The following is a 27088-nucleotide window of genomic DNA, read 5'->3' on the forward strand; positions in this document are numbered from 1 at the left end:
CATCATCATTCAAGGGTTATAACAGACCACTCTCATTATGATGATACACATCTGACTTCTTGGCTTCTGAGCTTTTGCTGAACAAGACTTTGTAATACAGATCCATAGGTAACCTTAAAATACTTGCAGTCATCCCAATACATGGCCCATATATGTAAATAAACAAGGCGGAACTGAAGCTAATAGCAGATAATGTGAAAACAGTCACAGATGTCAAACAGTCATATAAGCAGCATAATGGTACATTTCAAACAATTTGGAGTGAGAGGGAAGGTTAACAGCTAATAGCAAACAGTAAACTAAGTAGCTAGTCTATGAAAAGATTCAACTTAAATAGAAGTATAGAAGTAGCTGCACTGTTGCTTGTTTAGAGCTACTTCACAAATTTCCTACAATGCGTGCACATGGCAAACAGCTATAGCAATCCCAACTCTATGGCTCATGTACCTTTATCTGTTGCACCCACAGCTTATTTTTAGGTGTTCCTGTGAAATATTTTAATCACACCTTAAATACAATTGTGTGAAAAGGCCTTTAAAAGAATGCCTAAAAATCCAATGGCTATTACTAGACTGTAAGTTTTACATAACTTATCCTTTAAAGAGTATGGTAGTTAAATACACTTTAAACCTAAACATAAGAACCCAAGAAGACCCCTACTGTTATCAGACCAGTGGCCAACCAGCTGTTCTGCAAAGCCAACAAACAGGGCCTAGAGGCTAAGGCCTTCCCCTGATGTTGCCATCAGTCCTAGCAATGGTATTAAGAGCGTCACTGCCTCTAAATGTGGAGATTCCATTTAGTCACCATGGCTAGCAGCCACTGATGGACCTATCCTCTATTAATCTGTCTAATCCCTTTTTAAAGCCATCTATGCTAGTGGCCATCATTACAGCTAATGGCAATGAATTCCACAATTTAATTACTCAATGCGTAAAGAAGTACTTCCTTTTGTCTGTCCACAAGACATTCAAGACTGGGGATCACCAGAATCAAGTGAAACTATACTGCTACCACAATAATTGTCCTGATATGGATCTTCAGAAAATCCTCAAATGAGAGCTTTTTAATTCTCGTAAGATTTGGGGGCGGGAGGTGGGGGAGGGAGAAAGTTCCTTTAAAGAGCTGCTTTCTCAGTGGCACACAGTTAAAACTCCACAAGGCATTCTTAAAATCTCTTTATAGCTCACCTTTTCACATCTTTTAATGTGGTTTCTGGTAGGTGATGTCTCTCTCACCCACACATGAAAGGAGGAGTGAGACAACTGATCTGCATTTTTAATGCACAAGTGAAAATTGCCATTCCAAATTACTTCATGTTAAAGAGAGGTGTTGACTAGTGTTGTACAAAAACTTAAAATAACCTTCCCATCAAGCTGGTTAGCATACACATGAAACCTGTTCCTCAAACTGCTAAGATGTATAGGAAATTTTGTCACACTGTTTTATGAATTAATTCAAATTATCATTCTCATTTGTGAACATCCCTCTTTTCTATAGCATATAAAGTCTATGATTACATATACTAGGGCTTTGTGATCCCTTATCATCTGAAAAGCCAATTATAAAACACTAGGACAGAAATGAAAAGTGGAGGCATCCATTGAATTCCTTGAGATAAAGCTATAGAAATGAGCTTGATTTACAAACAAGGAAAGTCTGAAATTGTCAAAGAATATTTCTTCCAATTTCTCACAATTACTCACTCTTTTCCCTTTGACTCTCAGCTTTGGGCAATACCCATCTTACACATTTTCAGAGTAGTCATAGAACATGTGAGAAGGGATGGTCCAAGGATTTGGGGCATTTTAGGCTTTATGTCAGGCTATGTATGACAGGATATGGCAGACAGATTCCTGGACCACTGCAGCAAGACACAGGTTCCTGGTTAAATGTTTTCTTTATTCAGAAATCCAATTCTTTCCATATATATATGTCGATAGATTTACTTAGAGGCAAAAGCGTCCAGGCAGTACACACTTCCTTGATAGGAATGGAGACTTGAGGAAAATACAGTTCTAATTCTCAAACAATTCCCCCCCCACCTCTAGATCACAGAATTGGGCGGGAAGGAGTCTGGGAACTTCTTCTGAAGTTTAGCTAGACAAGACAAAAAGGCATACAGAGAAACGGTAACATTTCAGATGGTACAAGGTCATTTCAGTGAACTTCAAAGAAAGATAACTCAGCTGTGTTCTCAGGCTAGTAACGGAGAGAAATGAAAGCGATGATTAAAGCATTTGTAACCAGAAATAAAGACATAGTATTAGCAATGGTGCAACACTTAAGACAATGATATGGATGCAGGGTGCAGACATGACATTTTGGTGTCTGAGGCCTCCCCTCCCCACACCACAAAGAGGCAGGAAAATTGCGCTCATCATCCTCTGCCCCAGCGCTAGGGTTGCCAGCTTCCAGGTTGTGGCTGAAGATCTCCCAGAATTACAGCTGATCTCCAGCTAACAGAGATCAGTTCCCCTAGAGAAAATGGCTACTTTGGAGGATAGACTATGGCATTATACTCTGCTGAGGCCCCTCCCCTCCCAAACCCCACCCACTCCAAGCCCTACCCACAACATATCCAGTAATGTCCCAGCCTGCCCCGCACATCAGCAAGCCACTGCCTGTTCTCCTTAGTCCTGGTAGCTAGATAAGGTCTCCTTGCCTTCTGCCAGGCTGCAAGGAGGCAGGAAAACAGTGTCCACCTTCCTTGTACACTGGTGGCCAGGTTATGCCAGACACAGCATCTTCCCATCACTGCTGCTGGCCCTCCTCACCTCCCCAGCGCCCCCCCCCCCAACAAGGAAGGGGAGAAGGGAGCAATCTTCCTGCTGTCCACTCACTAGGGCTCTGGGTGGTCCCTATGGCAGACCCTGAAGCTAGAGGTGACTAGAGGTACAGGGGAAACAGGGAAAGTTGGCACACTCCGTTTTAAATAAAACTTTAATTTACTATTAAAAAGAGGCTACTCTACATTTGATCTATAATTAGCACTATGAAACAGTCAAGGCCAAGAAACAGTATCATTTGTCTATGGGGGACATATACTTACAGCAAAAATTTAAAATACTAGTCATCACCCTCCCTTAGATTTAGTACCTTTCTGCATTTATATTACACAGAATTCAGTTTTGGACCAAACTGACCTCCAGCTCACCAAGATGGACTCCTTCCAATATACAGTGTAAATCTTAAGTCACTTTTTGAGTATTTCAAAATAGGAATGTCATGTGCTTAATGAGTAGCAGCTAAAGACAGAGATGGCAGGTAGCTGGGTGGATGGAGCTGCAATTTTAAACCACTGTGTCGCACACATTTATTTACTTTGTTTTAGTCTGCAGTAGGGACCCAAAGTGGCTTACATTGTTCTGTTTTATCCTCACAACAACCATGTGAGGTAGGTCAGGCTTGCCATTTTGAGTGCAACTGGCCCAAGATCACCCGGCAAGCTTCCTTCTATGGCAGAGTGGAGATTCAAACCAGGGTCTCCCAGGTCCTAGTCTGACATTCTAACCACTGTGGTATTTATTAATACATCAGTATTAATCAGGGCCTTTTTTCTGGGAAAAGAGGTGGTGGAACTCAGTGGGTTGCCCTCGGAGGAAATGGTCACATGGCTGGTGGCCCCGCCCCCTGATCTCCAGACAAAGGGGAGCTGAGCAGCGCGAAAGGCAATCTCAACTCCCCTCTGTCTGGAGATCAGGGGACGGGGCCACCAGCCATGTGACCATTTTCAAGCGGTTCCGGAACTCCGTTCCACTGCATTCCTGCTGAAAAAAAGCCCTGGTATTAATAAAGCAGAGTACCTCTGTTACATACAAAATTTGTTATCTTTTGCTTAAAATCAGTTGCTATCCAAAAGCCCTGCTAGATCAGATCAGTGGCCCATCTAACTCACAGAGCAGCAAACCTGCTCATCTGTTTCACACAACTAACCAGTTGCCCTGGATTAACAGAGCACAGAGGCCAAGGCCTTCACCTGCTGCTGCCTCCTAGCACCGGTATTCAGAGATTTACTGCCTCTGAATATGGAGGTTCCCTTCACTCATCATGGCTAGGAGCCATTGATAGACCTCTTTTCCCTGTGTAAAACCCCTTTTAAAGCCATCCATGGTTGCGGACACTCCCTACACTGGCAGTGCATTGTGCAAGTCAATTACTCATCGAGTAAAGAAGTTTTTCCTTTTTCCTGTCCTGGACCTATTGCCCATTAACTTAATTGAATGCCCCCCGAGTTCTAGTATTATGGGAGAGGGAAGAAAAGGCCCTAGCATCTCTCTCTGTAATTTTATAAACCTCTTTCATTTTTATTAGCTTTTTTCTAAACTGTAAAGTCCCAGACTCTTCAGCCTTTCCTCACAGGAAAGGTGTTCCAAGCCTCCAGATCATCTCGGTTGCCCTCTTCTGTACTTTTCCCAGTTCTGTAATGTCCTTTTTGAGACACAGCAACTAGAATTGTGCACAGAATACCAAGCAAGGCCACACTATAGCTCTGTCCAAAGATACTGCAATAATTGCTTGTTTTATTCTAACCTTTTCTTAATACACCTGAACAGGGCTGGTTCTAGGTTGGGGGGGGGGGCTTAGGCAGACAATTGGGGGGCCTCTCCTACCTATTCCTAGGCCTACTGCTTACACTTCTGTTCCAGTCCACCAACCTGCAGCTCTCCTGGCCTGTTCTTCGCCACATGCCAACTTACCATTTCAGCTTACAACCAAGTCTAATGCCTGATGGGATCCAACATATTGAGACAGTGGGTGGGTGGTCCCAAAACATCTGAAGAAAACAGCTGTGAGGCCACTTGAAGAAATTATTTCAGGGTCCCATGAATTCTATCTATTGGACAAACAAATCTTTTCTTTTAAGGGCATGTTAATATGGATATTTGGAGATGAAAATGATTTTCTGGGTCCCTTTCCATTGGATTTCACATCTAGTTTCACTACAAAAATACAGTTACAGATGTTGGTCTGTAACAGAAGAGCAAAATTTGGGTACAGTAGCATCTTAAAGACCAACCAGATTTCCAGGCTATATGAGCTTTCGAGAATCAGAGCCCCCTTTGTGAGATACAAGGAGTGGGAAAAAGGAATGGAAATCTAGTCTGTATTTAAGGTGCTACTTGATTTGCTGTGCAAAAAAAAATCTCATTATTTTACTGGAGAAATGCTGAGAGAGTGCTATGATGATGATGTGACCATAGTCTGGTGGGTTCTGCTCAACAGACGGCATCCCCTAATATGTAGGCAAGCTTCTATCAGCTTTCCCCATTTTATTATGCAAGTGTCCTATAGACTTCGCACAGCTTCTCTTTTATGAAAGTTATCAGCTTTTGCCTTCCAGTCTTGAGTGCAATCTTTTAATGAAACTTAAAAACTCTGACAAGGTGTTTTATGGTTCAGACTTGCCTACTAATCCAGTACTGTCAAGGGAATAAGAGAGGGGATCTGGATGCTATCTTGTTGGTCCAAATTATGTTTTTGCTAAGCAAAGATATATCCAGCTGTTATTTAGCATCAATAATCTTAAAATGTCCTCTGCCTGGTCACAGTTTACAGGGCAGTTTATAGATTCCAATGGTGAATCAGAATTTTAGAGTTCAATGACAGACCCCTCTACCAGCAATTAAATGAATATCCCACAAGCTCACCAACAACGAAGGCAAGATACTGAAAGTAAATCAACTATTCATAGGAATCATTGACCAAAGCGTACAAAAGAATGTAACAAACAATATAAACAAAAAACCTGCTGTGTTTTATTTTGAAACTTAAAAACAGAAAGTAAAAAACATGTGCAGAAATACAGATTATACAATATTGAAGACTGCAAAATGAACACACAGTAGCAACAGTAAAGATGAAGCACCCATCAGTCCATTTTTTATGCTAACCGTTATTCTCTATTCCAATCATGCTCCACTATCATTCATGACCAAATTCCCTCTTTAATATTTTAAGACAGCTTCTACACGTTTAACATCTTTTTTAAATACACAAAAATTTAATACCATGGCACTTGTTTGAAAAATACGAAAATAACCTTTGCTTTTAACATATCACTCATTTTTTTAAAGTGACAATGGATGATATACCACAACATAAAACAGGTATTACACACAGATACAGGAAGAAACATCAACATCTGTAAATTCACTGAATTTGTGCTTAGAAGCAGAAAAATCTTGAATGTGAGATTTTTTCATTTTACAACTGCATTAAAAAGGTACCTCTAATAATGCCATTTTGTACCATGCAACTTAAGTGTACCCACACTGTCAGTGGCCCAGTTTTGAAAAAGGACTGAGAAATGAAAGGACAAAAGCTAAGTTATACAATATACTGACATCCCCCAAAACTAAAACATCACATAATTAGAGTTCTTAAATTTAGTCTGTAACCAACATGAGCCAGCTCAAGCAGTAAGGGCAAGTACCAAGACAAATTACCTTCCCTCCTTCAGTTTAGTATGTCAGTGTTTGTAAAAGTTATTTCATATTTTAAAATGGGTAATCATAATGCACATATGTACCATGCATTTTACCTTTACATCACAGAAAGTTGAACTATGATGCACACTTTTAAAATCCCTTCTTTGCAAGCATTTTAAAACCTAAGCAATAGTTCAGGTGACATCTCTCTAGGCAGCCAAGACCTTGCACTTTCAAATGCAAATTTGTCATGCTTTTATTAGTCTGGTTTACCTTTAGAATTTGCATCTTCAACTATCTACTTGGCTTGGTTTTAATTTATTCCAGTGCTCTGTTAATTGATGTGAATGTGCCAGATGAATGTTTACAATGGAAAGACCTTTAACATAATCAGAAATCTCAGGCTACCATCAGTAGAGAGATTCTTTGACACTGGTATGGTAGCATGCTTTTCAAACCTCATAGCCGAGGGTTAAGATTTCTAGTTGTTTGAGTCTACTGTGAATACCATTTCAAATAAATTTGGAGTTACAAGATTCTGAGGAGAAGGCACAAGACCTTATTTGTGATAATTAGCTGCCTATTTGTGCTATTTCTTAAAATCCACAAATGTTTAGTTTAATTCATTTAAAAACTCAAATGTAATTTTAAATGAACAGAACTAAACATCACACCGCTTATTAGCCCTTCTTGAAAGGACAGGCTCGGGAACGCACTCATTCACATACCAAAGGATGTGTACTTGATGAATGTGTACCTGATAAATCTTGGTTAACAATGAAAAGCAGCTTTGAAGTCAATTATATGGTGTTCAAGAACATAATCCTCTTGAGACAGACCTATGACCTCAGTGTTCCAAGAAAATGCCCATTGTCCTTGGATGCACAAAATTAAAGATAAACTGGCTGTGCCCTAACAGCTTTTACAGTAGTGAAAAGGGGAGGAGGTGGTCTAGCACCAAAAAACTAAGCCAAGGATAATAGGGCTTGCATAGACAAAAGCCATGTGGTATCGGGGCTGCACTGAGAAAGGAAACCTGGTGAGATGGATTGGTAAGAATCTAACCTAACACTGTGCCACTTTCAGCAAGTCAAAAACAGCTTCAGCTACAGCCTTGAAGATGTGAATAATTATGAGGATAATAAGAACATTTCACAAGTTGAACTGAAATTTTAACCTGGAAGACAAAAATTTAGATCCAGATTTCAAGGACTGGAAGTGGGCTGCAGCATTACATGACAATTCCCCTGCAACCTCCTGCAGACTTTTGGCAATGCATGTTATTGTCACCAACTCAGGTATACTCACATTGAAAAACAGTGTTTAATCAGCATTATCAAAGTCAAGACTGCACCCCATGTTGAAAACTGGGAGTGGCCACATTAGATTAATTCCCTATCCCCAAATCTGGGTATTAGTTTTAAGTCTAACTTGCCATAAATTTTCTATGAACCTTAAATGCAACATTCTTTGGAATACAGAGCAATACATTTCAAGCAGCATGTCAGTCAATTCCCACATCAGGCAGCTTGAATGCAAGCAGTTGCCTTTGTGAGGATTCAACTTTTGTGAAGTTAGTTTGAACAGTACTTCAGATTCTCATAACCAAAGAATTTAGCTTATGGACAGTTCATAGTAGATGGCAGATGAAACAGGTCAATGAATTTTAGCAACTGCATCTCAACAGCAAGCTGCTAATCCATGCAGAAAAAAGAAGAAGCAACAAATGGCACAGTTCAGAAGTCAGAGGAGATCAGACACATTCTTCAGCAGACATCAGAAGAGGATTGATATATTCAAAGCCCTCAAATTCAGACTGGTCAATCTTCTTCACAATATCACTAAAAAAGAAAATGGGAGAAAAAAATTTCTACCACAAAAACGTTACAGTACTCTTTATACCAGAAAAGAAAAACAGGGAGATCATAGTGCAAACATGCTCCAAGACAAAACTGGGGCAGACTTGTTTGCTTTGTATTTCAACTGTGGGCCATATCTTACCAAAATGCCCTGGAAATTTTAGTTTTGCGAACATTCACAGAATGCTATATCCCGCACCCTATCATTCAGCGCCATGGAATGCATGAAGAAGAGGCTGTAGAATAATTGGCTCCAAGTATGTAGCTCACTTTTGATTTTGGAAGAGCAGGATACAACCGTACACCAAAAAACTTGCAGCACTACTACAGTCCTTTCCACATCAGTATAATCTAGGATTTTTTTAAGACACCCAAAATAGTTTTGATATTGATAGAGAACAAACACCTTACTTCCAATCAACTACACTGCCATCCTCTATCAACCTCCAAATCAGAACACATTTTAATTAGTGTGCAGAAGAGAAAGACTAACAATTTTGTCATGCTTTTATATATGCTATATTACTTTGGAGGCTATAAGTAGAGATATATTACAAATATTTTAAATGCATACACTGTTCCCTACCCCAAAGCTGGAACTATATCTTAAGTTGCTTGCATATGACTTAATACTCTTAGGGCCTAGGCGTACTCCTTCAGGAGGGCCCGCTCTGACTCTGTCCTCCTCCCACAACACCACCTAAGAAATCGAACCGTTTCTATTCCAAGGAAAAGTTTATCTGCAAACTTCCATGTTTCCTCTCCTTAAAACCTGCTCAAGGTAGTTTACAAAAGAAAACATGATTAAAAAGTATGTCATTAAAACTTAGCTGTTAAAAACCTGCATCAAAACCATTTAAGACAAAAAAGCAATTAAACCAAAGAATATGTTAAAGAGTTACCATAATAGTTCCACTTTCAGGACTGGTCCCAGAGATCTTAAGACAAGCTTAGAAATTAGGTTAGGCAGACTGCTGAGTATCCTTCAACTGCTCTCCTGTACCACAGAGGGCAGTCACTGCTCATGAGAACATGAACCCTTTTCTGGATCAGATCAAGGGTTCATTTTGCCCACAAGCAAGGCAAAAAGGAAACAGCCCTTTCCTGCTGTGCCCGTTCTCTCCACCACCAAAGTGGCATATAAAGGCTTTTTAATATGGAGGTTCCACTTTGCTATCAGTCATCCAGAGGCACCTGCCACTATGAGATTTGCCATGGTTACAGATGAGTAATCAGATTGTTCTTTGTCTTGTCTGACATACTAAATTAAAAATTCATGTACTCACTCATCATCGGGAGTCAGTTGAACAGGCTCATTAGTGAACTGGGAATCAAAGTTGTCCAGGCCAAATTCCCCAGATATGTTTGGCTTAAATGGAGGAACCACCTGTTTTTGCTCCATCTTAGAATAAATTTATACAGCATTAGGTTATACCTCTTAAAATGAATGTAGATGTTAGACGTGATTTCACTGAGTAATTAAGGTTAACAAGCATGTCTGATAATAGATTATAATGCTTATGACACATACACAGATGACCTTAGCACTGCAGAATTTATGCTCATCTGAATATTAAAATACACATCTTTTCCAGCCCACTGCTCAGGATATAGATCTGTTTTTTTGTGACATATATATGTACAGAAGCACAAAGCAGAGGAAAAGCTCAAACTGCTTGGCATATTGAAAGCAACAATATGCCAAGCATATTGGCATATTAAAGCAACAATTAAAGAAGCTAGCTCAAGATTTTAATAATAATGACTCATGAGCAGTTTACAAAGTCAATGTCATTATTATACCCACAAACAGACATCCTGTGAGGCAGGTGGGTCTGAGACAGCTCTGAGAGCTGCAACTGATCCAAGGTCACTCAGCTGGCTTCAAGCGGAGGAGTAAGGAATCAAACCCAGTTCTCCAGATTAGAGACCTACTGCTCTTAACCACTATACCAAATTGGCTTTAGATAATCATTCAAATAAATCCTTACAAGTGTTTGCACCTTACACTTACCAGATCCCAATCTACATTACGAAAGAATGGATGTCCTTGAATGTCTGCAAATCCTGTCTGAGGATGGCATCCTAAGCGTTCTTTAGGATCCTATGCCAGAAAAAATAGGAAATGGGAAATTGCTTAGTATGCAAGCAATAGCTTAGCATGTAATTTGTCCCTCTATTTCAGACTACTATGCTTCAGCCACTGTAACAGGTACCTGGAATACTAGATTTATAAATCTATGTTCCCATTTCTATTTCAAAGATCAAGAACACACTAGTTACTACACCAAATTAAGTACATTAATTTTCTCTGACGGTTGTCCTGCTTTAATTGCATGACTGTGTTAATGTCAAAGGAGATGTTATAACTAAACATGGGCACGAACAGCATTACGAGCAAAAAAACCCAGTGAACAGGACGCACGGCTGGTCGGCACAAGCCCTGTTCGTTACGCTTGGCCGCTGTTCAGGAAGCCAGACATTCAGGTGCCTTCAATCAATTGCCTCAGCAACGGAGGGGTGGAGTGCATGAACTCTGTCTGCACTCCCTCTGTCTCCCCGGCCACCCCAATCAAAGCCCAACTTAGCTTGATGGGCAGGTCTTCCTTCCAAGCATGGAGCTGCAAATTGGTAACAATTGGGAGCAGACACCGGAGGGGGGAGGGAGTGTTCTGTGACCATGGGAACTCCAATCTCATCCCTGCAAACCCTGTTGGGCAGTTCTGACTGCCAACCACAGACCTCCTGCATTTCTCAATCAGACCTCTGCTTATAAAAGGGCACTGTGCTCCCAAGCAGTGGAGTGGGAGAGAGCTGTTAATAGCCTTTTGGGAGACAGACAGGGAGAGTGCATTAGAGCTGGGACTTTTTCTGTGTGGTTAGATAGGGATCTCTCTCTCCACTGGTTCCAGGGCTGCTGCCAGGCCCTGGGGTCAAGCTCAGTGGGCACCTTGGCTGAGGGCTCACCCTGATTATTAGTGCCTTATCTGGTCAGGTCTCTGGGAGTGCTGGGCTAGGGCTCTAGCCCCTCCCTCTGGTTCCAGGGCTGCTGCCAGGCCCTGGGGCCAAACTCAGAGGGCACCTTGGCTGAGGGCTCACAGTGTTCTCTCTCTTTCTGTCCTCCTTAATTCTAGTTTGGTGGCGCAATGAGTCTTAATGTTGTGGTGGCTTGGGGGCAGCAGAGAGTACTCCTGCTCCCCCAGATTCACCTATGGGGGCTGTGGAGGAGGCCAAAGAGGTCTTTCCGCTGGGGGGAGAGGATCTTTCTCAACATTTTGAAGAGGGGGTGGATGACAGATCCCTGAAGGAATGGTTTGTGTTTTATGAAATATCCCTTCCGTCCCAATCCCAAACTCTCTGTGGTATCTCCACCTGCAGTCCATCCCTCACTCCGTTGTCTGCGGCCAGCTCCGCAGCGCAGCCTGTAACCATTCGTCCTCCTTTCCCTGGGATAGTTAGTGGTCCACGTTTCAACGCCTCTGTACGGAGGCACTTTTGGGCCCTTCCTAAGGACCCCCATGTGGTGCGGTGCTGTGCCTGTGATGTCCTGGCACGCAGGGGCAAAGACCCGAAGCACCTGTTGTCAACAGCCCTGACTAGGAACCTGAAGATGTACCACCCAAGCCTGTGGTCTCCATCCTTGCCCAGCGAAACATCCGTTGGGGGAGAAAAGGGGGCAACCAGCTCTCCTGAGTGGGGATCAGTGGGAGGGTCACTGGAATCCACCCCCAAGCAAGAACCCTTACCCTGAGGTTGATGCTGATGGGAGTGGAGCACTCAGGCAGGCTGCACTCGTGGAGGTTGTCCCCTCGGGGTCTGGGACAGCGCTGCTTACAACGGAGAGGTTGAGGGCTCAGGAGGTGGGCCTTCACATCTTGGCAGAGACGATTGCCCTACATCGATTGCCCATATCCATTGTGAAGTGCATGGGCTTCCACAAGCTACTAAAGCATCTTGCCCCTTGGTTCTCCATGCCATTGCCATGCACCCTTGCCCGTCAAGTTCTGCGGGTATCTCGAATGAGGGCTGGCATGTTTGGGTCAGGTTGAGTCAGGCCCACTCCCACTGCTAACAGGCTTCTGAGGCCTTGACAGGCCTTCCTGGCACAGCCAGATCATCATGACACCTTCTTTCTGCAAAGCCAGGAAAGTGGGTGATGCTGTTGGCAGCCTCCTTTGGGCACTTGCACAACAGCTCAGGGGCTGTTGCACATGTAGTCGAGCCACACACTGGCCCTATCCATTGCAAACGCTGTGCCCTCTGAGCAGCGGGTAACGGGTCCCTCGACACATGTCCTTCCCGCAAAGGCAGGAAGGTGGCCAATGTCAGCTGCTGCTGCCGCCTCGTTTCTTCTTCTCCCTCTCTGGAACCACTCTGACCCGTCCAAGCAACGTCTCCTGTCCTGTCCATTCATTTCTTTCCGCAAAGGCAGGAAGGTGGTTGGTGTCTGGCGGTGCTGCCCAAACTGTTATGAGTAGTGCCCGTACTACCTGCACAGGTGAGGAGTCTTGGAGCGGTGTGGAACTGCTGTGGCCCCCCTCATTTCTCGGGGCTGCTGATCTCTCTTTCTACCTCTCTCTCTGTGGAACCACTCTGACCCTTACAAACAACTTCTCCTGTCCTGCCCATCCCCGCAGAACAGCGGGTCATGTCAGCCGCCACTTCCCTCCTTGGTCACGAGGAACAGCTCAGCTGCGATCGCGCAGCCGATTGTACCGTATAGGGATACAGGCGGTTGCAGTGCATGGTGGCTCCCCTGTCAACGGGACTGACTGGACCTCTGAGTTGGGTGGGAATGTGTCCCGCCGCGACTCCCGTCCTTTCCACAAAGGCAGGAAGGTGGGCGATGGCAGCTGCTGCCGCTGCCCTATTTCTTCTTCTCCCTCTCTGGGACCACTCCGACCCCTCCCAACTACCTCTCGCTTGGGAACTTCCCAGTTCCCGGTCCATACCTCTCCCTCTCAGGTAGTGCAATGAGTCCTTTCCCACCACTTGCACCGCCCTGTCCCTTCCTTTCTGTGATGGCAGGGAGGTGGGTGACACCTGCAGCTGCTGATTCGGGGTCTTCCAGGCCCTGTTGCAGGATCTTCCAGATACAGCTTGTTGCCAAGCCTGGAACCCCTTGGTCCCCCTCCACCTTACTACTCAGCAGCCACAGTCCTCACCCACCTTGTTGCGTAAGCAGATAAGCAGTCCGCCTCCGATCCGGAGGCCTGGTGGGCGGGCACATGGGGGAGCGGCCAGACCCCCCCCCACCCCAAGGGGAGGCAGAACTCCACTGCCTCCCCGAGCCCACCAGGCCCGGAGGCCACAGTCATCAACCACCTTGCTATGTAAGCGGATAATTTTCCTCCCACCTGCAGGTCTGGCGGGCGGGCACATGGGGGTGCCGCTGGCCAGCAGCCCGACCCCTCGTCCCCGAGAGGGGAGGTGGCCCGCCTTCAGGACCACCGCATGGGGCCAAAATCAACTGGGAAGGGTGGCTCCATTTGTGTTGATTGGGAGTTTCCTGGGGGCATCGAATTTGGGAATGTATAATTCCGAGATCCATACTGCAATCTTGACCAAACTTGGGTGATGGCTGGAGAAGAGCCTGCTGCACATTCCCTGTGAATATGGTTTCTCTAAGTGCTAAGGGGGCCGCTCTGGCACCGACGAACACCAATCACATTTGGAGACGGAACATGTCCGGTTCAGGTCGGCTGTTCGTTCGTCGTTGGGAACCAACACCAAACAGCCTGTTTGGGTTTTTTCCCTGTTTGTGCCCATGTCTAGTTATAACATCTGTGGAGAAACTATTTTCCCATGGTGATTTTGGTGTTATTTTGCCATAGTGTCTTGGTGTGTTCAATAATTTTGAAAAAATGTAGTTTTAGTAAAGTCAGGACCCTTACCTAGCCCATCACTGGAGCTGGTAGAGCACAGCAGGCAAAAGGCTACATTTGAACTATACATTCAGTCAACATGTGACACAGCGTAAATCATTTTATTCACCAGGAAGCAAGATTTTCTCTGCTTGGAATCTCATTATTTAATTGCTGTCCTTTCACTTCCAAAGATTGATGGCATTTGGCAAGGATGTGCTGAGTGAACGAGGTCAACATTTTGTTATATATAATCTGATCTGAGAAGCTGCTGGTTCAAATCTAACCTCCACCACAAACTCATTAGATAGCCTGGAATAGTCAACTTTTCTCAGCCTCGATCCTTTATCTGCAATCTGGATATAATACTGGCCTACATTACAAAGCTGTTACAAAGCTGTTATATGCAGTTATTTGAACACAGAAAGTGCTACATAAATATCATTCCACCCATTATATCACCATAGTTTAGACTACAGCTTTAATGGGTTACATCCAAGTTAATATTTATAGTATTTATATTAGTGTGTAATCTAGATTAAAAGGTCAAAGGCAAAATAGATAAAGCTCAATGAATAAAACTCAACCATGACGCATAGAAATTCACAAGCTGGTGCAGTATTTGAAAGTTGAGGCTACAAACCAATGCATGCATATTTCAGAGTAGGTCATGAAGAAGAGGTTTGTATGCACATATGTTGGGCTGAAAGAAATCCATCTCATTTGCACAGGAAAAAGGCAGACATGTAAATATTCTAATTATAAAAACAGCTCACAATATTCAGTTTCATATCAGTAAAATGGAGATTTGGCAACATAAGTTCTTGACCCAAATATGGTACAAATTCTTACCTTGTTAAGGAAGCTCTTTAGAACACTTGCTGCTTTCACAGAAAGGGACCGGGGAATACGGATTTGCTTCTCCAAAATAACTAGAGGAAAAATTAAAGCATTTAAATTTTAATTCGTCCTTTAAAGAGATCTAAAGACATATTTTAGATTCAGTGGGACTTTCTCCACGTACTGAACCAAAGGCTACTTAAAATTAATGTATGAGAGCTGGTGCCAATGACCAATTAAGACAGACTTTACAGAAGTAAGTCACTAGATCCAACCCATAGAAAACAAGTTTAACTCCATACAACCACCTTTAAAATATATTCTTTGAGACTATTTCTATGCTGCACATTCAACAAATATGATACACAATATAAATCATTCTGTCAGGAGCTAAGTTTTTCTCCATTATAAATGCGGTTTAATTGCTATCCTTCCCTTTCCTGGAGATGGACAAGATTATTCAATGAAGCCAAAACAAGGACAAATTTTGGCCAGACAGTATTCCACACACTAACCTTGGAAAAGATAGTCTTCTGTGTTTTGATCAGGGTTATCAGAGCTTCCAACAATATCGAACGGCGATCTGCCTGCCATCATTTCAAACATCAGAACACCCAGAGCCCACCAATCCACACTAAATCCTATGACGCAAGACAAAATGGGACAGGATTTAGTGCTGATGTTTAATACAAATGGATTATCATTTTTTTAGGAGAGATTCTAAATATTACTAATGTCTGTCTGCGCAAACACACAAAGGTGAGAAATCTTCATGCTGTTTATGTCTTGTGAAAGTAAAACAGCCTCTCTTCCATTATGCTTCTTCCTAGGACTGAAATAGTGTATTCCCAACTTTAATGTTACTAAATCTTGAAACTGAATCAAAACTTAAATGATTAGGAACCTAGCAATTCTTTGCTGCTTCAAGAGAATTATTGAAGGGTCTGGTGATCTATCTAATTCCCTAGACATTACAGTGATCCATCAATTATATGAAATGTCTAGGCCTCACAAATAAGGAGGTGAGCTGAGGTTATCACTTAATAACACTGACTTGTTAATCACTCTGAGCGTAGCACTAATCTGTTCTGAAAAACAGTTTGTAAGCGTAAGGTTATTATTAGGGGTGTGCACCCCGAAAATATTTGAGTTTCCTGCTTCGGGTTTACCCGAAGCAGGAAAAACATTTGGAAACACCCAAAATCTGAAGCAGCAAGTCGCTTTAGATTTGGGTATTCCAATCGCTTCGGAATGCTCCGTAAAATTTTGGAGCATTCTGAAGTGATTCAGGGGCCTGGGTTTTCCCCCAGCACCCCCCACCCCTCACTTACTCCCCCCGCTCCAACCCACTTACCTGGCCCTTTAAAGGTCCCTTTAAACTATCAGCTGGCAGGCGGCACGGGGAATCCCCCCTGCCGGCTGCTAGTTTAAAGGGACCTGCCACTTGCAAGCGGCAGGGCCCTTTAAACACCCCAAACCCCATAATCCCCAGCCTCATCCCCCCACTCCCCAGCCCCAGCCCTCCCTCCTCCAGCCAGTTGGAACAGAGGAGACTTTGAAGGGCAGGAGGCTTTCGGCGTGGCTTGCAAGATGAGCCAAGATCCTCCTTCCCTTCAAAGTCTCCCCCGTTCCAACCGGCTGGAGGAGGGAGGGGGACTTTGAAGGGAAGGAGATCCTTCTTCCCTTCAAAGTACTCAGCTGTTTGTTGGAAATCCCGACAAACTGCTGATCTGTGGTTTAAATGTCCCTTTCCCTCCTGCTGCATGGAAAGGGACATTTCAACCTCTTGCCCCGAAGCTTCCCAAAGATATACAAATAGCTTCGGGAATCTTTGATTCAAGGTTTCTGAAATGGCCCAGGTATGCTGGGGCCGTTTCAGAAATCCCAAATCTTTACAAATCGGGTCTGATTCAGGTATTTTTCCTGAATCAGAAACCCAAAGCACACATCCCTAGTTATTATAAAATGCAGATAGGGGCTCATAGGTGCCAGGCTGCACACAGGTAAAGTCAGCAGCAGCCCATATACGGGCTCTCTCTGTGGTGGCCTCTATCCTGTGGAATGACCTGCCTGAGGAAGTCAGAAGAGCCCCCACTCTCCTAGCTTTTCATAAACGATGCAAAACTGAACCATTCAAAAAGGCTTTTTACTCAAATGGGAGGGCTGTATGTTAGGGATGGGGTCTCAGATGCTTCGCTAATGAGTTAGGGACCACAGACTTCATCACTATATTGCCTTACGTATTCTGCTGCTTTAAATATGTACTCCTATGTACCATCAGTGCTCCATGTTGTCCAATGTTAGTCCTAGAATTTATTATGTTCTGCTTCAGTATTTTTTCTACTCTGTATTGGATTCTTGCTAATACTATGTCTTTTAAACTTGTATCTATTTACCCTATGGTACTGTTTAGAAAATGTCCTTGATACTGAAATATACTTGATACTGATTGTACTAATCTCATACTGTGTGATCCGCCTTGCGTCTCAGTGAGAAAGGCGGACTATAAATGACAGACAGACACTGAATGCTCTTTTATATACACAAAATTCTCTTGCACCCGGATGAATAGTACGTCTGGCAAGCTCAGCCAGAACTTCTGCTCCTGATCCTGGCACGCCAGTTTTTCTGTGTGTGTGTGCGCGTGCGTGCGCGCATGTGACAGCCCTCTGCAACTACAATCTGAAGTGGTACAAGCCATACAAGACTCTGCACCTCATCTGCAATCTTTGAGTATGGCGCCCAAAGTTGTCATGAACTTCCCTACTTATATAATCTGGCCCCACAACTTATTCTTCTGCTACATGTATTAAGGGTAATGAATGGGCAAAATCTTTGATAAATATACATGCTGAGCACTCCAAACTCTAAGCTAAGCATTGCACCAGAACAGCTACAGCCAAGTGTTACAAAAAGTTACAGAACCGGAGAATTTTTGGTTCAGATTTTGACTTGTTAAAGCCTGAATGCATATTCCTTGTTGCTTCCTGTGCTGCACAAGTTTAAATCCTGAAAACTGATGTGGTTCTTTCTTATACTACCCCTTAGGCAAGATGGAACCATAAGAGTTTCAACTATGTAGCTGCTTAGAACAAGACCTAAACTTGTACCTATTTTAGGACTACATGGTTTTCTTTGGCCACTGTCAGAAAAATGGGATTTTTGTAAGGAAATCTTTTCACTGACCACCAACATGGTGGCAAAAGACAAGGTTAAAATCCAATTTATTTGGAGTATTAACTGCTCATATTCTGTGCCGTAACAGTGTTGTCAGAAACAGCAATATTTACCATAATCTTCTCCACGCAAAATCTCAGGAGCAATATAGTTGGGAGTGCCACAGAAAGTGCTGGTTGTGTCTCCAGGCCTTAATCCTTCCTTTTAAAATGAAAAGGGGGTGGGGGGGAGAGAGAAAATCTTACATTGTTCAAAGATTTCTTCTAGTTCCCAGAGCAGTAGGTTAGAAAAGTGGTTTCCAGTAGCATTGTTCAACATCTGAATGTATGTTATTCTCCAACAAGTGCAAGACTCATTGAATGTGGTAACTTTTCATAAAGGAAAGGAGGGGGTACAGTTCATTCCACATTTCATGATCTGTCACTCTGTACTTTTGCTTTCTAGTAAGCCTGTGTGAAAACTTGTACATTTTTACATGAAGTTTAAACTCAGCTCTTCTGCTGTTCCTTCTTCTGGCCACAGCCCTTGTTTCCTTAAAGCAAAGACTTCAAAGGTACACATGGGTACAATTGCACAAATTAGGGAAAAAATTCAGAGGTTGAGACCAGAATCTGGAGTATTAATTTTGTCATAGGAAAACCTAAATGTTACAAAAATCTGTACTTATCAGTTCTCATAATATCACCTAATGTATATCAAAATGAAATATTTCTTATGTACATTACAGCCATAATAAACTAATTAAAAGTATGTTTATGAAACTCACAGTTCCATTCAGTGCATACAAAATTGAGAATGCATCACTATTGCACTTTAAATATTGAACACAAGAAGAAGAGTGTTTTTTTAGGCTGAAGGCATTGTGGATAGCAGAATGAGGAAGAGATTATTACAATGTCTTGTGCTTTGCAGTTGCATAAGAGACTCAAATCATCACTGTATACCTGTTAACAGAGCCAATTTGGTCCAAAACTACTATGCTTTTTTTTACGGCTCACAGATGGTCCCTCTCACCTTGCACATGCCATAATCGGTCAGCTTGATGTGCCCCTCAGAATCCAGCAACACATTGTCCAGTTTCAAGTCCCGATAAATTATTCCTCGTTCATGAAGATAGTTTAACGCTAAACTAATTTCTGCTGAATAAAATCTAAAATGAAAGCATAACAAAATGATGCCTTAAGGTCATATTTCATGAAACTGTTCTCCCCTTCTAAATTTACTAGTTATTCAAACAAAGCCTACAATTCAGCCTTTCATATTTCTCACTTGTCATTGTTATGGTATCTGACCGCAAATAAATTCATTCTCATTCATATTACTCAGGCATTACCTGCACTAATTTCCTTACATTATATTTAAAGGTGTCTCTCTTATAGGTACTCTTTACTCCTTAGCAATGAATGCAACTCAAGTTCTAAGTCTTTGAGGAAGCAAAGTTTTCATAAGCTCACTCTAAAACAGGCAAAGAAAAGGAACTACTAGAATGAGCAGTGATCCTTCACTTATGAGTATGTGGAACTAGGTGCAACTCCTGGGAAAATCTGAGGAAGTGAGTCTAAAAAAAAGGTATGTATGCAAGATCAGGATCAGGAATCTTCATCATCCCAACCCCTCTCTGAGTCATGCTGGAACAAAATAAGTCAAAGAAGCAGTCATAAGAGGTGGCAACAAAGCACAACAATCTGCATACCACAGGGGAAGAGGCAAAAGCCAGCATGCATAATATAACTACAATGTTGATATGAAGACCCTGGAGTAGCTCAGCTTAGGAATCCGTCAACCCTTAAGCATGAAATAAAGGCAGACAAGTGGATGTAACAGCAAAGGAGTATAGGGAGTGTCATGGAGAAGCAGTCCAAAGAATATAAGGCCATATGCTGGAATGTAAGTCTGAGGAGAAAATTTAAAAAGTCCAAAAAATGGAGAATTCTAGTAAGAGACTAGTGATGCGTATCAAGTTAAATTTGAACAAGTCATCTCATATCAATGGCAGCAATTCTACCAGTGTTCAATAGTGGGATCAGAACTGGTTAATAATAATAATAATAATAATAATAATAATAATAATAATAATAATAATAATATTCGATTTATATACTGCCCTTCAGAATGACTTAACACCCACTCAAAGCGGTTTACAAAGTATGTTATTATTATCCCCACAACAAAACACCCTGTGAGGTGGGTGGGGCTGAGAGAGCTAGAAGCTGTGACTGACCCAAGGTCACCCAGCTGGCTTCAAGTGGAGGAGTGAGGAATCAAACCCGGCTCTCCAGATTAGAGACCCGCACTCTTAACCACTACACCAAACTGGCTCTCTACTACTTTACTTGGAGATTACCAGAAAAACCAAAAAGCTACTGCTTCATTTCAAGAACCCGGCTGACAAAACAGCTTTTTGAAGTCAAAAAGGGAAGCTGTGTGTAACACAAGTCTTTGCTGTCCTGTAACTGCCTGCAAAACTAGACCACAGCTTAGGTCAGACTGCAAATCAGCACTCTGCTGGTTCAACTGCCACAACTGCTGTGAGATCAGCAGGCAGTCTTGGGTAAGCCATTTCTCTCAGACCCAGCTTTCCAGATATATTACAGAGATAACAACACTGCATTATTCACCGTTCTGAGTGGGGCACTAATCTGTCTAGAAGAGTGGTATATATAAGCACTGTTATTATACCTGGCATGTTCTTCTGGCAATTTCCTCTGCCGCTGCATATGAAACATGAGATCTCCTCCGTTTACGTACTCTATAACAAAAAACAGCCTGGAAATGGAGAATTATAATGAAATTATCCACTTTGATCATGGTCAACTCACACACGCAAACACCCACAGCCCTTTTTACAATTTTAGGAATACACACATTTTCAGAACATTTTCACTTCTCCCCTTTGTTCTTTCAGCTAAACTAATCCAGTTCATTTTCCACTAGTGACCAAATGTTGTTTACTGCTCCTCCTTAGATCCTCCTTACAGAACCCATTAATTAAATTTTACTGCTAGAAAAACAATTACGTTATGGTATGAAATAACATTACAAGGAAAACATATGCAATAACCTCACTGCATGATTACCTGCTTTCTGTCTGGAAACAAGAATGAAGGCCAACAAGGAAAGGATGATTTGAAGCCTGCTCAAAGACATGTTTTTCTGTTTGAACCCAATCAATATCCTATTAGAGAAAACATACACAGTCAGACTTTGCTGCAATACCTTTGGTACTTCCCAGTTAATCTGCGGCAGGAAGAAGGGCTCCGTATATCTGATCCCAAAATTAAGATTGCCCAATTTAAACTAAACAGGGGATGAACAGCAACACAGTATTAAACATGCAAACAGGTCATTTCGTTCCAAATGAACTTTTAATAGTGAAGCAGCTGGACTCTTCCCCCCCCCCCCACTGCTCACACACAACCTGGTACATAATGCATAATGATCATAAAATCAGTACAGAGCGTTTCTACAACTTGAGGTATTCCCCAGATATGCACAAAGATATAATATATAAGTACACTACAAGGCACTCCCCCTTCCTCAATCCTTTGAAAAATAGCATAAGCTTTGATAATACTCTATGAGGGCTGGAATGAACTACTTGAGCACCAGTGGGAAGAGAGTGGTGGAGAATGGAATTACCACTCAGACAACCATGCATTTCTTAATTCTGCATTAATACAAATATTGCTCACCTCATCATCATTTACTAGTTCTTTTTTCACCACTTTCATGGCATAAATGCGTTCTGTCTTCTTTAACCGAACTAGAAGAACTTTTGCGTAACTTCCTCTCCCTATTACTCGAAGTAGATCAAAATCTTGGAGACCCAGACTGGAAGATACTTTGCCACTTTCTCTAATACTTGTTGCCTGTAGGTAAATGGACACCTGTAAGTAGCTGTTCCCAGGTATTATTAAGTAGTTCTTTCAGATGTCTCCTACTATCAAAAGTTGTTAATAAACACTGTTAAAGCAGGTTATATTAAAGTTACATGCAAGCTTCTTAAAAGCTTAGAAAGGCACAATTTGGCTGCGGCCAAGTACAGAAAAAAGAGTTAGCATACCTCCTTTTCTTCACCAACATGGTCCAAACTTTCATGACTTGAAGGATTATATGGTATCACTGTTTAAAAAACACAAAAGAAAAGTAAATAAATCTGTTAAGTAGATGAAATTAAAAGGACTCTTTCTGTAAGTACTTGATAATTGTTCTGTGTTGAGCACATCTGCTACAGCTACCTATAATTGATGTTTTCTCAGATACTATCTAAATATGAAGTCACTTTCTTTTCATATTCATGGGAAAGTATGGCTGTACCCATTCACTGCAGCTCTTCAACTCCTACGGGTTGGATCTAATGCTTCTGTGAACATAACCAAGTTCATGGATGAGATTTTTATTGGCTCCCTTCCCTGCATAGCCAGCTGCTCAGCAAGAGGGAGAAGGAAATTTTTGTTAAGTTCCTGCTTCTTGTCACAGTGCTCCCACCCCCATGCCACAGTGCTTTGGAGTGTCCAAAAATCCCCCAGAGCACATAACGAAATAATTCACTATTTCAGACAAGATGGAAACAAATTTTAGCATAGGAAAAATTACAAAAAATGGACTTAAAATGCTCATGCAAATAGTAAAGCAGAAGATGTTTTAATTGATGTTAACATCTGGCCCTTTCCAAGTTCTGAGCTTACCAGGTTCTATGTTATCATGATGTACTGCTGACTGATCCATTGTCATTAGAGGATCCTGTGAAAAGTCAAAAGCCAAGGTCACAACTTTTCAAGTTTTCTGCAAGTAATTATGGCATAGGTCCTAACTGTGTTTTCTGTTTGTGAAGGGTTGGGTTTTTTTGTTTTGTTTTTTGCTGATTCCACTCTACCACTGAAGACAGCAATGCCATTTTCTGGAGGCTACTAACACAACACATGCAGGGAGCGCTGCTGAAGATAGGAAGCAGGTAAGTTCACTGATCTGTCTAAGTCAGCGCAAATCAACTCACACTTAAATTGGAATAGGAACCACTCAACATAGTGGGACTTGCTTCTGAGTAGACACACATTTATCAGAGAGTAAATACCACTGAACTCAGTAGAAGCTCAAGTCCAAGTAAATATGTATATGCTCAGGCTGTATTAATCTTATAACTTAAAATCTGTATGTGTTCACCACATCTCAAAGTTACATGAGGGTGACAACAATACGAAAGTAGACAAACCTAGAGTAAGACTGAACAATCCAGTGACAAAAAAAGAAGTAGCATTTAAAAAGTTAGTGTCGAGACATTAGCCACAGTAGTTGAACGAGACAAGGAACAAGCAAAAGGTTCACCAGTCAAACAATTAAAAGATAATTAATTGTTGCCAAGTGCCTTGGAGAACAGAACTTCAGGGCCTAAAACCAAGAGATCTGGTCAGCTGAACTGGTGCAGGCTGGCAGTTCTGGAACAAGGCAACACCAAAAAAAGTGCTCTTCTGGGTCACCAATCTACCTTCAGAAGAGAATGGTACATCAGAAAAATCTTAACAGCAGACCTGTTCATATGCAAGAAGCTGGTTCTTATATTACAACGCTTGGTTTGTTATGAGATCTACGGATCATATATCCTTCATTTGGATCTTTCACTCAGCTTCTGCAGATATTTAACAAAATCACAGAGAACATAGTACTGATTTGTGTCACAGCTGCACACACAAACTTTTCCATTAGAGAACATATGTGGTTATTTTCTATCGAGGCAGCAAAGCCATCCATTAGACATGAAAACCTGAAGTGAGCCACCAGTCTTAATTATGTATAAAATGTGGCTTTCAAAGGAATTATAGCTATTGATATCACTTACTTGTGGTATTGCGTGCCGGCCACATTCTATACTGACAAGTTTGTGACACTTCTTGTGAACAAGGAGTTTACAGTTGATACATTTATATCCCTGACGTCCCAATCCCCATATCCGATCAGTGCAGATGGCACAGTGAGCTCTCTGGAAAAAAAAACCCAAATAGTTAAATGGTCACAGATTATCAGTTAACTAGATTGCAAATTGTTACAACCCCAAGAAATGTCCCCCACTTCCATCTTTACTTTGCTGATAATATACACCACAGAAGCCTTGGTGAAGGCAAGGCACTGTTCTGGAATTATATTCACAAACCTATGCTTGCCAACATCACATCCCATTACTACATAGGTCCTCACTTCCCATATGTAGAAACTAGACAAATATACAGAATGTAGGCTCTCCTTTTTTAGCTACTTCTCATAGCTTCATTACAATCTTCTTTAAGCACTGTTTTTAAAAGTCTCCTGGAATGCAGCCATTTTGATCTAACCTAATATTCCACAAAACAGGGAGAACATGGAAAAATTTCCATTTCTCTTATCAAGACTCTTTGCAACCAGAGCTGGGGGCCGAGAAGAGAGAAAATGATGACAGCCCAAGAAACAGAAGCCATGTTTAATGTCTCCCGATGAAACATCCAGTTTTTATACAAGCTGGCATTTGCCTTAAAAGGCTGTTTTAAAGGTTAACAAGATGTGAAGAGGCTTGTGTACAAACTGATTAGATATTATACGTATTCCCCAGTCCAGTGGGGAATTTGGCCTTTATAACAGACATTCGCTTTGGATTGAAAGTCTTTACACACATTTTACTTCTCTTTTTAAAGTACATTTAGATGAAAAAGCTCAGGGTTATCACAAGTAAGGCCCTTCAGATAAAGAGCTATTACATTAAAAACAAACACTGATTGAGCTAGAAGTTTACAAAGTTTCATATATTAAAAGCCTATTTTCCTATTATCAGTACCTGTATAAGGAGCCAGTTATTTGACACTACAGAAGGACAAAGTCCATTTTTTAAAAGGTGATATTTGAAAAGGGGAACTACAGATGGAAAATGCCAAATGAACACAGCCTTAAAAGACTCAAAATGCTTTGTGGTGTAAGCTTTTATGAGTAAGAGCTCTGACTCAAAAGGCTGTGCCACAATAAGTTAAAGGATTGTTAAGGTGCCACAAGACATTTTGTTGTTTGCTGCACATGAAAAAACAAGTTGGGGTAAAATTGGTTTAAAAACTTACCCTGTTAAATCGTTTGGCTTGGAAAGTGTGACCATTTGCGCAATAGAGCTTCCGCCATCGCCGTGCTCCTCGACGATAAATAGACTCTAAGGGAGAAAGAGTCAAATCAAGCATCAAATTATCATGCAAAACCTACAGACTGAATGTTTTGTCCTTAACTATCAAACTGAGCTTGCCTTTCTAAGACCAAGAATTATGCAAACCAGGCATATATGAATAGATTTAGATTTGGTAGCCATTGCTAGACTATATAATCTGCATGCTAGGTCCTACAGAAAACAAGTCATCAACATAGGACACTTCCCCCAAGACTTCACACCCACAGAGAACGTTTTATATCTATATAAGAGCTGTTTTTCATAAATTTAATAATCTTTGGTAATCACTGTAGAAAAAAGGGCCAGTAACAATACATCCAATGCTGATTTGTCTGACACCACAGGATGCTCATGGACAAGGACCTGACAGTTCACTCCCTTAGCCAGTGCATACTGGCATTCCAAGATCAAACTCTTGTCATGCAGAATCTTGTAACAATGTTACTATTACAATTTTAAAAGTGTCTGCATATAGTGCTGTCTATCAGACCTAAGAGTTAATTCCACTAGAAATTAGTAACCTTTATTCATAAGCAGGTATTTTTATGGTGACTGCAATTTATTTTCAGGTAGGCTCAGACTTTCAGAGTAAAAATATCAATGATTTTTGAAAATCGTTAATGCTGTGCATATTCAGCATATATACAAAATCACAACCGAAATACAGTTCCACAAAGGGGTATGTACAAAATCAGGCAAAATACAAGGTGTCTCAGACTAATGGCAAGACTTTGCTTGTCTAGGCAAACTGAATATTGAGAAGAAACATGTTCACTGACCCATATTAGTTTGGGTTTAATTTCAGTTAAGGACCAATATATTAAAATGTACTTTTTCACTGACAGTCAGGGATATATTTAAGCAATTCCCTTTCTATTCAAGAACGTATGGAGCAGTTTAGAAAAGTCCATAAGAAATACCTAACCACAACATACTAACAGTGCAATCATGTACAGAGCTACTTCTGAAAAGTCATTTGCACTAATAACTGTGCACAGGAAAGCACTGTAAAATTTCTAATCCAAATGCACATCATTAGAGTACACAATGAGAAACTGTGTTGAATGGCAGGGGAGTAATACAGCTGTTCTAACAAACAGAACAGGCATGAGTTAAGACATGCATTTCAATTTAAATATATATATATTTTACTTCAATCTCACACAAAAATATGTAGCCAGATACTACAGCTCTATACACTAAATGATTTTACTTACTGTCTTCTCCTGGACAGGGCATTCCAGGCCTTTCTGGTACACAGGGGAACACTGCAAGAAAGATAATATAAGATAAATTTATTTCAAATAGATGTGACAAAATATCCAATGCAACATATTATACAAGTTGGGGGGAAAGTGTCAAACAATTCCGGAACATGTTCTCAAAGGCAGATAAATAGGAAAAGGGAGTGATCATCTCAGCCATATACTTGCAGTTGTCTTTGAGCTGTAGCTCCTAATGGGCCCATTTGGATTAAGAATGTCATCACATTTGTATGACCTAATCTGGAATTTTTAAAAAAAATCTCTCAACCTTCCCACTATGATGGGATTAAAATCTGAACTCCATCCTGGGAAGTAGGTACATCACACTATAACAGAAAGAACTACCAAGACAAATCTTTTCAACACTAAGGCATTGCTCACATTTATAATAATAATAATAATAATAATAATAATAATAATAATAATAATAATAATAATAATAATAATAACAACATCCGATTTATATACCGCCCTTCAG

General features: G+C 41.4%; 1 protein-coding gene across 1 annotated transcript in view; it reads right to left on the bottom strand.

Moving 5' to 3' along the window:
* Nucleotides 1-5737: 5737 nt before the first annotated feature.
* Nucleotides 5738-27088, bottom strand: part of PRKCI (protein kinase C iota) — a 67473-nt gene continuing 46122 nt past the window's right edge. The window contains exons 4-18 of the mRNA XM_054983398.1: nt 26563-26613; nt 25248-25333; nt 24008-24148; nt 22860-22914; nt 22235-22293; nt 21864-22040; nt 21249-21346; nt 20851-20937; nt 19186-19321; nt 18285-18372; nt 15510-15635; nt 15007-15086; nt 10305-10394; nt 9577-9692; nt 5738-8272 (exon numbers count right to left, since the gene is read on the bottom strand). Coding sequence (XP_054839373.1) covers nt 8185-8272; nt 9577-9692; nt 10305-10394; nt 15007-15086; nt 15510-15635; nt 18285-18372; nt 19186-19321; nt 20851-20937; nt 21249-21346; nt 21864-22040; nt 22235-22293; nt 22860-22914; nt 24008-24148; nt 25248-25333; nt 26563-26613 — 1478 coding nt within the window. The 3' untranslated portion in view covers nt 5738-8184. The remainder of the gene's footprint in view (nt 8273-9576; nt 9693-10304; nt 10395-15006; nt 15087-15509; nt 15636-18284; nt 18373-19185; nt 19322-20850; nt 20938-21248; nt 21347-21863; nt 22041-22234; nt 22294-22859; nt 22915-24007; nt 24149-25247; nt 25334-26562; nt 26614-27088) is intronic.

Source organism: Eublepharis macularius, chromosome 6, assembly GCF_028583425.1.
Source record: "Eublepharis macularius isolate TG4126 chromosome 6, MPM_Emac_v1.0, whole genome shotgun sequence".
Classification (NCBI taxonomy): domain Eukaryota; kingdom Metazoa; phylum Chordata; class Lepidosauria; order Squamata; family Eublepharidae; genus Eublepharis; species Eublepharis macularius.